This window comes from Heteronotia binoei, chromosome 12 (genome assembly GCF_032191835.1).
Source record: "Heteronotia binoei isolate CCM8104 ecotype False Entrance Well chromosome 12, APGP_CSIRO_Hbin_v1, whole genome shotgun sequence".
NCBI classification, from domain to species: domain Eukaryota; kingdom Metazoa; phylum Chordata; class Lepidosauria; order Squamata; family Gekkonidae; genus Heteronotia; species Heteronotia binoei.
The window spans coordinates 74,608,293-74,623,049 of record NC_083234.1 but is presented as its reverse complement, the minus strand read 5'-3'; the positions used below and the strand labels follow the sequence as shown (position 1 = coordinate 74,623,049).

Sequence of the window (14,757 nt, the reverse complement as noted above, 5' to 3'; positions counted from 1 at the left end):
ATCAGTGGCTGTTAGCCACAGTGTGTGTATATATGTGTGTGTGTGTGTGTGTGTATCTATAGATAGATAGATACACACACACACATATATTGGCCACTGTGTGACACAGAGTGTTGGACTGGAGGGGCCATTGGCCTGATCCAACATGGCTTCTCTTCTGTTCTTCTGTGACACAGAGTGTTGGACTGGATGGGCCATTGGCCTGATCCAACATGGCCTCTCTTATGTTCATGTGCCTAAAACAGTAACGGAGCATTGCATTTGCTCTGTTTTGCCATCTGAAGGGTACTCTCATGCCTTTCAGGCTAGGCAGGATTGCTTCCAAAGCACCCAGTGAGCTTCTGTAGCTACAGGTGAATTTGAACACAGCCCAGGATGAAAGCAGTCTTAATTGTGAGAAATACATGAATCCCATTTCAAACATGCCCATCACACCCCACTGGCACTCTTGAGTTGGAATTTTGTAAAAAAAGTTATTCTTCAGAGAAATATGGCATCTTCAGGATCTGTATATATACAGTATTTTCCCCGTCTCTATTTTATTTTCACAACCCTGCTGGTAGATTTGGTTGAAGGGAGCAAGTGGCCCAAGATCACCCCATAAGCTTCATGGATGCGAGTGGGGATTTGAACCTGGGTCTCACAGATCCTAGCCTGGCTCTCTAATCAGCAACCGTACAGACCAGCTGTCCTTCTCATTTAAGCCAAAGGGCTTGGAATGCTGCTGACTGACACCCCTTGAAACAACATTCTCTTTAAGTGTGTAAGCAGAACATCACCACTAACTGAGTGATGAGGCGGCCTGACCTATTTGATCCCGGGTTCCAATGTCACCTATCCCACAAACTCAGAAAGGGACCTTAGTTAAGCTTCACTGCCTCTCCTGCGACATGGGATAATACTGACTTGCCTCACTGGGCAGATGGAAGGCTCACCCGATAATGCAGAAGCAACACTATGCCACTGAAAAAATTATACTAATATTGAGGATTTTAATGGCTTGGGAGCTGATGCTTACACAAGTAGCATTGGTCCTGTTTGGGTTTCACTTACAAGAAAGGAATCCAGAACATAAGAACCTAAGGGAAGCCAAGCTGGATCAGGCCAGTGGTCCGTCCAGTCCAACACTGTGTCACACAGTGGCCAAAAAACCCCCCAAACACAACCAGGTGCCATTAGTTCCATCACTGGGGCCAGGACACTAGAAGCCCTCCTACTGTTGCCCCCCCCCCCCCAGCACCAAGAATATAGAGTGTCACTGCCCCACACAGAGAGTTCCATCTATGAGAACATAAGAGAAGCCATGTTGGATCAGTCCAATCACCCATCCTGTCCAACACAGTGTCATCAGGAGGTCCATCAGTGGGGCCACGATACTAGAAGCCCTCCTGCTGTTGCCCCCCTGCAGCACCAAGAATACAGAGCATCACTGCCCCACACAGAGAGTTCCATCTATGAGAACATAAGAGAAGCCATGTTGGATCAGGCCAATCACCCATCCTGTCCAACACAGTATCATCAGGAGGTCCATCGTGGGGCCACGACACTAGAAACCCTCCTACTGTTGCCCGCCCCCCAGCACCAAGAATACAGAGCATCACTGCCCCACACAGAGAGTTCCATCTATGAGAACATAAGAGAAGCCATGTTGGATCAGGCCAATCGCCCATCCTGTCCAACACAGTGTCATCAGGAGGTCCATCGTGGGGCCACGACACTAGAAACCCTCCTACTGTTGCCCGCCCCCCAGCACCAAGAATACAGAGCATCACTGCCCCACACAGAGAGTTCCATCTATGAGAACATAAGAGAAGCCATGTTGGATCAGGCCAATCGCCCATCCTGTCCAACACAGTGTCATCAGGAGGTCCATCAGTGGGGCCACGATACTAGAAGCCCTCCTGCTGTTGCCCGCCCCCCAGCACCAAGAATACAGAGCATCACTGCCCCACACAGAGAGTTCCATCTATGAGAACATAAGAGAAGCCATGTTGGATCAGGCCAATCGCCCATCCTGTCCAACACAGTGTCATCAGGAGGTCCATCAGTGGGGCTACGACACTAGAAGTCCTCCTGCTGTTGCCCCCCTCTCCAAGCATCAAGAATAGAGCATCACTTGCTCCAGAGAGTTCCATCAAGATGCCAGCCAGAAAGAGATGTACTCAGTACAGGTCATCAGAAAACCTAAGCTCTAAGCAGCATCTTTAACAAGAGGGCTGGGACACAAGGCCCCTCTGCTCTCCTTCTTAAGGAACAGGTTCTAGCAGTATTTGCTACCTTGCCCAGGGCAAAAGCATTCAGCACATATTCGCTTTACAAAGGCTCTGTGCGGTTACTTGGCAGAAGCTGCTTGCGAGATTTGGAATGTACGAGGCACCTACCTTTCAAGGGTCATGCTAACAAGTCATTTTATTAACTGCAGCTTTTGGCAAATGATATTTTCTTGTCATTGGCTGCTGCTTCCATTACATTAAATCAACCAAAAGCCATAGGAAGGGCGGGGTTCCCTCTATGCTGAGTTAGCTCAGTTTTTTAGCCTCCGGCTCACAAATTTTTGTCTTCGCTCAGGAAGGATGCCCCCAGAGAACAATAATTTATGCAGTAGCTTACAAAGTAGAATTTTTGCTCACAAGACTCTACAACTTACATATGAAGCTGCCTTCTACTGAATCAGACCCTCGGTCCATCAAAATCAGCATTGTCTACTCAGACTGGTAGTGGCTCTCCAGGGTCTCAAGCTGAGGTTTTTCTCACCTATTTGCCTGGACCCTTTTTAGTTGGAGATGCCAGGGATTGAACCTGGGACCTTCTGCTTACCAAGCAGATGCTCTACCACTGAGCCACCGTCCCTCCCGCTTAGAGCAGGGGTGTCAAACATGCAGCCTGTGGAACAAATCTGGCCCACCCCTCTCTCACGCAACTTCCTTCTGCTCTTTTCCAAGGCTGCTACTTCAGCTGCATGGTAGCTTGCTTTTCCTCCCCATCTCACTCTTTGCTTCCTGCCTCTAGCCTCCCTCCCATCTCCCTCAATCTCTCTCTTACTCGCACAGACACAGAGCTCTGTGGCTGCATCCTGCAGGAGAGATATAAAAATAAGCCCTCCCCCCCACCCCTCACTCACACACAGAGCTTCTGCTTCCTTCTCTGGGACTGGTCCTCCTCTTTTGGGGAGGGAGGGGGAAGAGGAAAAAATGGAGTCCATAAATGCAGCTTCAAGACCAACATTTTATTCCAGGTATAAACTTTTGTACAAAAGCACACGTCTTCTTTGGAGGGAGGATGGATTCTTCTGACCAGCACAATGTACATTGAGGAAATAATCTTGGTTTACTCTGAAAAGCTGCTTTAAAAAAAAAGAAGAGACTGGATTTCTCTGTTCCTATCTGGATTTTTCTTTCAAAAAGACCCTCTTTAATTGCTTGTGACTAGGTATGTTTTCAAGGTGAATTTCCAAAAACTAGTTGGTCTCTGCATCCAATGCTCCCTCTAAGCCAGAGGTATCAAACTCATTCGTTACAAGGCCCAGATCTGACATAGATGTCACTTGGTTCCTCTTTAGGAATTTGAACACTTGGATTGGCCTTCTATTTTGGAAGAGTAGAGTGATTTCAGATGCCAAAAGATCATCGCACACATTGATAAGACGACAGGAAAACTAGGGCTCAGTTCAGTCCAGGAAGAGGTATCGTCTTGAACTTCATTATCAATGGTATTTCAGCAATCTCTCAAATGTCCCTTGGAAATTCCTTTGTAAGAGCACTGCTTCTCTTAGGTCAGAAACGGAATGTTGTGGTTTGTTAGGTCAATTTCTTTGCATCTTCCAGGATGGAATTGAGACCTAGGTTTCCCTTCTCATTACCAACAGTGAGATCACACCTGCTATTGTAATTCACCAGCCATTGCCATTTGAAATCACCTTTATAAACTTTATTTCTCCAGTACTTCTTGTTACTGAAGAAATAAAGGTGTTTATAAAGGAGAGTCCCCAGCTTGCTGGGGGGGAAAGTGTAGACGACTGGGGAAGGCAATGGCAAACCACCCTGTAAAAAGTCTACTGTGAAAATGTCGTGACGCGACGTCGCCAGAGTCGGAAACGACTGGTGCTTGGACAGGGGACTACCTTTACTTGCTTAAAGGGAGCATTGGATGCAGAGACCAACTAGTCTTCAAGCAATTAAATAAGCAAATTTCTCAGTATTTTTGAAGCCGAAATTTAGCCTGGAAATTTTAAAACTGAACTGAATTGCATATGCTTACCAGTTACTTTACAGAGCTGGAACCTTTTTACTGGCATAACATTCGATTGCTCCACACTCTCCTTACCCGGAGACATTTCTGCACCTTCACCAGTCCTTGTGGTGGAAATGAGAACCAATGTCTCAACCAGAGCAAAATTTAAACTATGAGTTCTATGAAAAAAACCCACCCTGTCCTAGCTACCATGGAATTTTATGTTGGGGAAAATAAGACTGCATAAAATGGATCATTTTAAAATTCAGATCTCAAATTTTGTTTAAAAAAAACATCACAATCCTCCATGTACACAAAAAAAAACACATCACAATCCTCCATGTACACCTCCCTAGCTTCTGACATCTGAAATTTGTCAGGTTTTAACTCCTCTAAAAGTCTTACCAGTGAGATTCTCACTATGGGGCAGTTTTCAGACAGAAAACCCATAAATACCTGTCCTATGCTCAAATATTGTAAGTTTCAATGCACTGCTTGGGCTAAACACACAAAATGGATGCTAGCCAGGATAAGAGGACACCTAGTTTAGAAGAGCATGGGAGAGTGGCTGACCCACTGAGCTCCTTTCCCACCCTAAAGAGCTTAGGAAAGACAGGTCTCCTCATCCTGCACCCATTTACCTTAATTATGCAACTTAGTACTATTCACAAAACTTAAGTTTTCCTGTCCAATACTTAAGGATCACCAAGCACCATTAATACCTATGGTCCACCTCAGGTAAACTCCATCAAGGTTTTCTAAAATCATTGCTCATCTCCAAAAAGCTTGAGCATTTTGCTGTATAACTGGACCAGCCCCGCTGCCCTAGTAGTGTGTGTGTTCTGGGACACCCTTCCCCCTCAAAAAAACTTGCAAAACAGATTTCTTTGCTCCATTTTCTCAGATTTCCTCTTAGCTAGTTTTTCTGTATTTGTGCTTTGCCCTTTAATACCCATTTCAGTAAAACCCTTTCCAAAGTGGAAAATCCCAGTTACCTCCTCTCACTTTTTGTCTCCTTTTAAGCTAATTTCCCCCAATTAAATAGGAGACTGCCTCTTGAGTAACAAAAGACACGGACTATTTCAGGGGGGAGCCATATTGGTCTGCAACAGGAGAGCAAGAGGAGTCCTACTCTAGTCTAGCTCATAAACTGAGACTAACTGCATGGCTTTTAAACATTATGTAAATAATCCTCCTCCAAATTCAAAAAATGAATTTTATTCCATTAGAAGATTCGGGATTGCAAACATGTCAGCTTGCTGCCAATGGCCTTCCTGACAGGGTATGTTTAAAAAACCATACCTTAACAGTCTGATCCTGTGTTACTCTCAGTTAAGGAATGTTTTGGAACTCTCAAGATGCCTGCATTTCAAAGTTCTTACAATAGAAGAGCAACGTTGCCAAGTTGCTAAATGAGGTCAAAAGCAGTTTTTGCTACAACCTGTTGACAAGTGGAGGGGGAAATCAGTTCCTCACTTTTCAGTACAACACGCTAATTCACAGCCACAGCTAATTCAAAAGCCCATACAAATGATCTGTATAAAACTACTCTATTCCAATATTCACTTTTTAGTAGACTGATGAATGCTGCCTTTTACTGATCTAAATAGCTGCAGATGCATTTCTACACATTACATTTCTAGAGTAAAATACTGTGTTAAAACCAAGCACTTAGATTTCCCTTTCGACATGCATCTAGAACATGGCATGGAAATATTTTCTGCTGACCTATTTGTACATATTCTTGCTCAGCTGTGTTATAATGTTTCTCACTTCTTACTCTATATGGAAGCTTTTATTCACATACTTCTCAAGGAGCAGTGAAGATTTCTCCACGATCAACTAGGATTAGAACGTGTTGGAAGAACAAGCATTTAAAACCAAAACTCAGCCATAAACCACCACTGAGGAAGAGAGGCCAAAATGCAAGAGAGACTCTGAAGGACCAACACCCATTTAACATGTGCCAATCCAGTGATGATCTTTATTGATACCAATAAGATGAAGTTACAGTTAATTCCACCTACATCAAATATGATTTCTGAAGTTACCACTTCTACCAGATCTCAAAACAGGTCCTCAGCCTCTACTCAGTCCCAAAAATGACTGAGGGCCAAATTCGGAGAACTAATTGAAACAGAGCTTAGCTTGGCTATCTTCTGCACTGACGGAGAAAACAAGTCCCAAGTGAGCTCTGTAGAAGCTGGGGGAAGGCTAGGCAGGCAAATGCCTCTTCTGCCTAAACCGTTGAAGCCTTCCTCATATAACGTAAACCTTGGAAAGCATTCGGCTGCACACGAGGGACTGAGGCTTGGTTAGGTTAAGGGAAGAAACTGCAATGATTTTTATATACATGTGGACGTTGCTTTTTTAATCGTTGTCTTTCCTGCAATATATATATATCTTTAGTACGAATGGAACATCTTTACACTGCGAAACCAAACTAAAGGTTCTGGGTCAAAGGCATGCTTCTTCAGTGAAGACTATCAGCCCCCTGGTGTACACATTAAGTTTTATTGTAACAAAGCAACTTGTACACTTTTTAACGTTTAAAACTGAGCATCTTTTCTTTTCCAGTGAAACAAAAAAAAAATTGGAAAAAAAAACAAAGAACAAAATTACAATAGAGAATGTCAATTCCAAATAAAGATCCTACAGGTTTCTGCTGATTCTCCATCAAGTGGCAGGGCTCAAAAGTCATCATTAGGAGAGAATTTTATTTTTAAAAGTGTCATCTTAAACTGCAAGGATGTTTGTCTAAACATCACAATTAAACATGCCAAAGGAGAAGTCATGTTTTTTTCAAAATGCCCACTTAACCCACCCCAAACATCTGAAACCCACCCTCGCTTACCCTGTCTATAACCCCTTTTTTTAGCTTTTTCGGTTTTTTTTTAAACAAGAGAGAAGACAGATACATGTTGGTAAATGCTAACTGTCCATATTCACATAGAGACACAGTGTAATCTCCGAGCCCAATATACAGAGAAAGAAGGAAAAAGCTAGATTCTATGCACTACTACACAGGGGCCTAGCGCTCTTCAGCTTCCAGCAGAGTGAAGGGAGCAGAAGGTTCTCTTTCTTCCCCACAGAACACGGCGTGTGTTGATTTAACAGTTTGTTTCAAAACAGAGGGATAAAAAAATTGAAATGAGTAGAGATTCTTTTCCACTGTATTCTGCTAAAGGTATTTTCTCCAAAAATTTTGTGAACCATGGTGAAGAGGAGAGAAAAAAAGACCTCAAGAGAACAAGGCGACTGAGCACAAAAGGAGAGGGGAATAGACGGTAACTTGCTCCCAGGGACTGAAGGGGGGGGGGGAGAAGGAAAGGGATAGAGGGTGGTTGGAATCCATCAGTGTTCAGTCATCTTCTCCTTCATCCTCCTGTTGAAAGAGAAGTTACTTTAGAATACTGTTTACTACCTTCATCAAGGAGAATTAAAAATTCATTGCTAACTCTCCGCCCCCACCCCCCCTCCGACAGCATTCTACAACCTTCTACAACCCCCCTCACTTTTCTGAAATCTTTCAACTAGACTAACTTCCAGAATCTAACCCCAAACCCCACCAATCAGGCTTCTCTAAAATATACCAGAACCAGGCAGCCCAATTCAATTAGATCAGACTGTGCCACCTACAAATTCACATGCTGGCTCTAAGTCTTGCTTCAAAAAGTACAGCGTCATCTCCACTCAAGAGATATGACCCTCCCCTACAACTAGAAGTTTTTTTCAGCTTATAAATGCTTCAGGAATTACAAAGCCACACACAAGCAGTTAAACTAGTAAAACCACGCGTGCGTGTGTGATTTTTTTGGGGTCTTATGAGCGATGCTGCCCTAAACTCTAAATAATTTGGAGTTTTAAAGCACACTTAACCTGCCCTAACTCAGAAGCATCCCAAACGGCAATGTTTGTGATCCATGCAGTGGGATGCTGTTTCTTATCTTGTAGCCAGTTCTGCTCCATTTACTGAGCAGCCTCTGCCACCTGGGTCACTACAAGAGTACAGCTTTAAGTTTCTAACCTCTCCTTCTTCACCCTCATCATCATCTTCATCTTCTTCACCCTCATCTTCATCACCTTCCTCATCGATGTCCTCCAGTCCTTCCTCCTCTTCATCGTCATCATCGTCCTCCTCTCCTTCGCCTTCTTCGTCATCCATATCAGGAACCTTATTTGAAACAGACACTCGAAATTAGCGTAATCTCAGTAACCTGCCTATAAGAAGAGCTTCAAATGCAGTGAGCTTATTGAAGACTCTTACCAAATAGTACTGCAATGGATTTGGCCAGATGTCATCTTTAATGACCTCGCCTAGCTCATCAGCTCCTGCATCAGAATGGTCAGTGAACCAGGTAAAGAAGCTTTCTGGTTCTTCATGCTGCCTCTTTCTGCTGGCTTTGTTCTGTGTCTGGGCTGAACGCTTTGTCAGATCCTGAAATGGGAACGCACAGAATGTTTAAACTTCTCTTCCAAAGTGTGCACTTTTCACCTTCATGACTGCTATCCACCCCCCCACGTCAGAGGTTACCCCTCAAGGCATTTATTGCAGAGAACTACCCTGCTTTGAGAAACAGAACCTCATGCTATAGCGCAAAACCAACTTTCCCAGACAGAGCAGGCCACAGAAACGTGATCCTAAAGCATGGAAAGGTAGCTGTGAAGTTCTCTGGAATATTGGCCATACTGAAGTAGTCCCACTGCCTTTAACGGGGCCACTGAAATGCCCACGGGTACTTGTTAAGCCACATTAAGAGGAATCTTACAGATCTAATTCATTCAGCAATTATTTCTAGCTCTCTGCCCATAACAGTATTGTGAAAACAGCAACTGTTTTTTACTGTTGACTTCCAGACAACTCTTAGCAAATAGTAAACTTTGAACAATAAGAGTGAACTTCACTGGAACTTTTCATAACTGAATTGAAGCAGTTCAATTAACCCAATTTGAAGAATTACTTGCCACGAGAAATTTAGAAAACAGCCATAGAGGAACATCCCCGCCTCTCCAACAATATCTTATTTGAAACATACTTAACCTGCCCTAACTCAAAAGCAATGTTTGTGATTCATGTAGTGGATTTAATAAGAAAACACCAAATTTCCTTGGGGAATGCAGCCCCGCTCAATATCCACCAAGCAGCAACAAATTCCAGCCAGAGAGGATAACCAATCAGTAGCCAGAATCAAAAACCTGGAAGGAAACATACCACGCTAAACAGATGCATACCTTTCCAGATTTCCATTTGATTTCACTGGATTTTGATGATGGGTCCCCACTCTCATTCAGGTGAAACTCTTTGGAGAGCATCTTATTTTCAAAATATGGATTTTCATCAAAATACTGTGGCAAAGAAAACACAAGATTAAGAATGTAGATACTGCTCAACATCATGCAGATTGTCAAAGGTATGTATCAAGAAGGAACATTTTTTTTCTCCCAACCATGCAGAGACATGCAAGAATAATGCGTTGCACCAACACTTACAAAATCTATTCTGTAACCTGATTTGATGTCTTCAAACTCCGTCACCTCAACTCTGGTCAAATAATGCAGTGCTTCTTCATCTTCTTCCCCCAACAGTGCAGATACTAAAGCAGAATTATGAGATGTCCATCATAAAACTGTTCTACATGTGCTTTATGTAGCATATGAACATATATGAACATATGAAGCTGCCTTATACTGAACCAGACCCTTGGTCCATTAAAGTCAGTATTGTCTTCTCAGACTGGCAGTGGCTCTCCAGGGTCTCTGAGGTTTTTCACACCTATTTGCCTGGACCCTTTTTTGGAGATGCCAGGGATTGAACCTGGGACCTTCTGCTTCCCAAGCAGATGCTCTACCACTGAGCCACCGTCCCTCCCCCCATAAAGTGTACCTTATTCTCCCTAACTAGTTTTACATGGATTGCAACAAAATTTGGTTCAGGGGGATTCTTCTAAAAGGCAATGGAATGCATCATGTTATGCAACAATCAAAAGCAGTTTTCCCTCTAAGCTGAGATAGCATGAGCTAGCTCACACATTTTTGTCTTTGCTCAGGAAAAATGGTGCTAGAGCAAACTAATTTATGCAGTAGCTCACAACTTTAATGCCAGTAGCTCACAAACTAGAATTTTTGCTCACAAGACTCTGCAGCTTAAAGGGAGTATTGGTCAAAAGCTCATTTAATATTTTAATTATACATTCTCTCTACTACCAAGTTATTCCACAGCCACTACAGAATGAGTAACTTTCAGACTATGTATCAAAATTAATTACAAATTATTTATGGACATAAGTAAAAATAATGGACGCAAAGAATTTAACCCCTAAATGTTATTTATGCAGGATGCCTTGGTTAGGATACTGAATTAAAGTTCTATGCTGCTGAAATCTGCATTATTAATAAACAACAACTACTTTGCAAATTAGATGATTATATTCAATATATATATTGACATCTGTTTACCTTGTGGGTGGTTGACAAATGTTGTTACCCAAAAATTTGGGATTTTGGCGATCAATTCTGACCTCTTCTGGAAGAATGGTTGGCGGAGTTTGTTGTATTTCTGTTCTACTTTCAAAATTTCCTCACTGGCTTGTTCATTCAGTCTGCAATGATAAAAGCCAGACATAGCATGGTGGTAGAAAGCTTACAGAGGCATCAAAGCAGGAGAAACTCAAGGTTAGATTTAAATAATTAGAATGTGCAATTTTCCTAGGATGACAAGCTAGCACAACTAGAACTCAATAACCATGCCATCTATTCTGAACTATTTAATTATGATTTATCTTGATGCCAGTTGAACTCTGTTCCTTATTTGACTACTCACACAGGGTAATGTAGGCTCCCCAAAATTATGCTGAAACAAGCAAACCTTAACTGCAACACCTAATGCTACGAACTCCTGCATATGATTCCACTAACAAGAATCCTACAATCTGCCCCTGTTGAGGAATACAGCACTCTATAAGTATAGTTACACCATGTTCTCTGATCAGATAGGCAAAACTTGCCATGCTGCTAATTTCACTCAAGCTATTCTACTGCATAACAGGTTCCACATCACAGATTGTGCTTCAAGTCGTCTACTCACTTTATTGAAAAGTTTATAAAATCAGCAGCAGACTTCATTTGTCTGCATACAACCCTCATTTGACTTGTTGGCTTCTCTGACTAAGGGGTCTTGGATCAGACTTCCAAAACCTTTGGAAGTTTCACTTCACCATCAAGGTCATTCAGGACTGACCTCACTAGGACTGCACAAAGCACTTATTTGCCTCTGTATAAAGTGGCTCTTTCATTTAGCCTAAGGCTTTGTAAAACTACTAACAACTTAAGGACCGTAGCTTAAATTTACAGCTAACATTTCAATTTTGTTTTGTACCGTCTACTTTTGGTTCTATTAGGCACTATTATCACTATAACAATGCCTATCCAAACTAAACACTTGCGTTTAAAGTTTGCTTATTTTTTTTCAACTAAGATCTACGTTTTGGCATATATCTTATGTTCAGAAACTACTTCGATTACAACTCTCCTCATAATTAGAACACGGGCACAGTCAACAACGGCTTTTCAATCAGATCATCAGGTATTTTTGAATCACCACATTACTGCAGCATAACCTATTTAACTTCCATACAAGAAATGTGAATAGATTACCTGTCTATTTCATTCTGTACTTCATCAATATGTTCAATTGCTTCCTGTTGCTCTTTGTCTGAAAACAAAACAAAAACATTATCAGTTATATTCTTATGGCAGGCTCAAGGGAGTTTATGGCACAATTCAATGCAAATAATACTAATTTTGAATATGGTTATGAATGGAATAAAAAAACCTCTCCAGTTCAATTAAATATAATCTTCAAACTCTCCCCTGAGAATAAAGTTGTTGTCTCCCAATCCCTGTCTCAGAGGGAAACATGCTAGTTTATTAGTTAGATCATAATCTTGAGTACTCTTATTTTATCTGAATTAAACTTTGAACTCTGCGGTGCATAACACTTCCAACAAATTATACATAGACTTGGTTTAAATTTTCTGAAAAACATCTGCTCCTCATAATATGCAGTCAAGAAACGCTAGAGAACTTTCTCTCAGTTTATAATATTGCCGTATTTTAGACAACCCATTAAAAGGGTTTTAACCTGATCCATTCCTCTCCTCCCATATGACCACCACTGCCAGCACTGATATAAAACGATTTAGAAGGAAACTTGGAACTCTTTAAAGTTCAGCACAACTTCACTCAACTACCTATAATAAAAGAAAACGTGTACTGAACTGTGACAAGCCTAACCAGCATGAATCTTCAAACCTTAAAACACAGGCAGTTAAGCAGTATGTTCAGTGTAAGTTTGGGACAAATGAAAAGGACAAGACCAGGCTATTTAAATAGCTAAAAGGCGCGATTCCACAAGCCCTCGAGCTTTATCCGGCTCATCCGGACACTAACTACAACAATTGCAATCCTTTGCAAGCTTGTTTGGGAATTCGGCTGGCATATATAAGGATCTACACACAATTACCCTAGAAGTCATTCCACCAGAAAGCTTTCCTTAAAAAGCAAATTTTAAAAACGAAAGGAACACACGTGCACCCGCGATGAGTCTTTGCACGCTTGTTCCAGCCAGTCCGCGCGCGCGTGTATGTGTGTGTGTGGGGGGGGACAGTTTACAAGCAACGAAGTTCGAAAAGAAAAACAGCCAACTATTTTCCTCACTATCAAAGGCATGCATTTTCTTTAATGCATTTGTTTTTTTTAAATTAAAAAAAAACGCGACATACTGGTTTTAAAAAAAAAACTCACCAAACCATAATTCAGCGGCGATTTGCAATTACTTATTTTTTAAAATCCCCCTCCCTTTTGCAAAAACCGAACCGTAGAAAAATCTCCCTCCCTTTCGCAAAACCGAATTCAGGCCCGCACGTGGCGGCGAGACGGCTTGCAAAGTGTCACCCAAGCCAAGTTAGAAAAGGGGGGGGGGGAGAGAGAAGAGCGCGCGCCTCCAACCCTGCGATGCCCTTTTTTTAAAAAAGCCCCTCCTTCTCCCCCCCCCGAAAAGCGCCTCCGCCACCCCAGGCAGGCCTCGGCGGCCAGGCTGCAGCAGCAGCATCGAGCCAACCATGCGGCGGAGGCAATCATGGCGGTGGCGCCCCCCCCACCAAAAGCACAATAAAAGGGGCCGCGGCAGGGCGGGTCCGCTCCTCTCCGCGCGAGGCGGGAAGAAAAGGGCAGCGGGCGCAGAAGACAAAAGGGACGCCGAACATGGCCTCCTCCTGCTGCTGCTGCCGCCGCGGCCTGCACATCCGGCCCGCGTCCCTTCCCGCCTCCGGTGATGGTGGCTGCTGGGGGAAGATGGCGGCGGCGCCCGCCTCAGCGGAGGGAGGGAGGGAGGGGGAGGGGTGGAGCGGGGGGCGCGCCGCTCTCTCTCTCTCTCGCTCCCCCCGCCTCGCCCACCTGAGATCTCGTCGGCCCCGTCGTGGTTGGAGTTGAGCTCCTTCTTGCTGACTTTGGCCGCCGGCGCCGACATGTTGGAGGGGAGAGGAAGGGAGGGGGAGGGAGAGAGAGAGCGCGCGCGCGAGGGAGGGCTGGGAGCCGAGCGGGAGCCTCGCCTCGCCTCAGAGCGGGCTTGCTCGAGTCCGCCTCCTCCGCGAGGCCTGGCCTGGCCTTGCCCTCCCTTCCTTCCTTCGCTCGCCCCGCGGTCGGCCTCTCGGGTCGGTGGCGGCGCCTGGGCTCCCCTCACGCGATCTCCACACAACCAGAGCCTCCGCCTCCTCCTCTTGCTGCTTCTGGCGAGAGGCGAGCGAGCTGTGCGCACGCGCAGAAAAGCTCTCCGCTTTCCACCCCCCCTCCTCCTCCTTCCTTCACTCCTCCTTCTCCTCCCGCGGCCACCACAGGCAGAAGGCTGTCGCGAGGGCGCATGCGCGGAACTTTCCCTCCTCCGCCTGCCTCCAGCGCGCGCGAGAGGGAATCCTGCGCAAGCGCGGAAAAGGGTGTTCCTTCCACTCCCGGCAGAGGGCTGTCGCGAGGCGCATGCGCGGAACTTTCCCTCCTCCGCCTTCCTCCAGTGCGCGCGAGAGGGAATCCTGCGCAAGCGCAGGAAAGGTAGTCCTTCCCCCCCCCTCACCCCTCTCTCATTGCTGGCGGGCCCCAGATACTCCAAGGCGCGTGCGCAAAACTCACTTTGCTCGCCGTGTGTATGTGCGCAGGTAGGGGTTAATACGCACGCGCATAAATTTCTCTCTGACCCTATCTGCGCAAGTGTACAAGTCCTCCATCGAGTATAAAAGAAAATGCATGCTGAATAACTGCGCAAGCGTATGAATCCCCTCCTTCCCTAGGGTACACGAGAAGGTTTTTGGATTAACTGCGCAAGCGCGTACATTCCTCCACCCCCGACAGTGAAGGACAGCGAGAGCCTGCGCGCGCGCAGAGTATACTGTAAAACACTTTTTTTAAAAAAAGGGCAAGTCCTGAGCGCAGGCGCACGCCTCTCGAATTTAACCCTACACTTGCCGACGACGACTGTAT

The 14,757-nt window shown here is 44.4% G+C and overlaps 1 protein-coding gene across 2 annotated transcripts; it reads right to left on the bottom strand.

Annotated features, from left to right (window-relative positions):
- Positions 1-6,725: 6,725 nt before the first annotated feature.
- On the bottom strand, positions 6,726-14,127 carry SET (SET nuclear proto-oncogene). 2 transcript variants are annotated; one of them, XM_060251804.1, is made up of 8 exons: positions 13,684-14,127; positions 11,884-11,941; positions 10,687-10,829; positions 9,721-9,824; positions 9,463-9,576; positions 8,498-8,668; positions 8,258-8,404; positions 6,726-7,615 (listed from the first exon to the last, which is right to left on the bottom strand). In XM_060251804.1, the coding sequence occupies exons 1-8, from the start codon at positions 13,754-13,756 to the stop codon at positions 7,592-7,594; spliced, it is 834 nt and encodes a 277-aa protein (XP_060107787.1). In that variant the 5' UTR covers positions 13,757-14,127; the 3' UTR covers positions 6,726-7,591. The 2 variants fall into 2 exon arrangements, with proteins under 2 accessions (XP_060107787.1, XP_060107788.1); XM_060251805.1 differs by having other exon boundaries at positions 8,314-8,404; positions 13,684-14,117.
- Between the last annotated feature and the right edge of the window lie 630 nt (positions 14,128-14,757).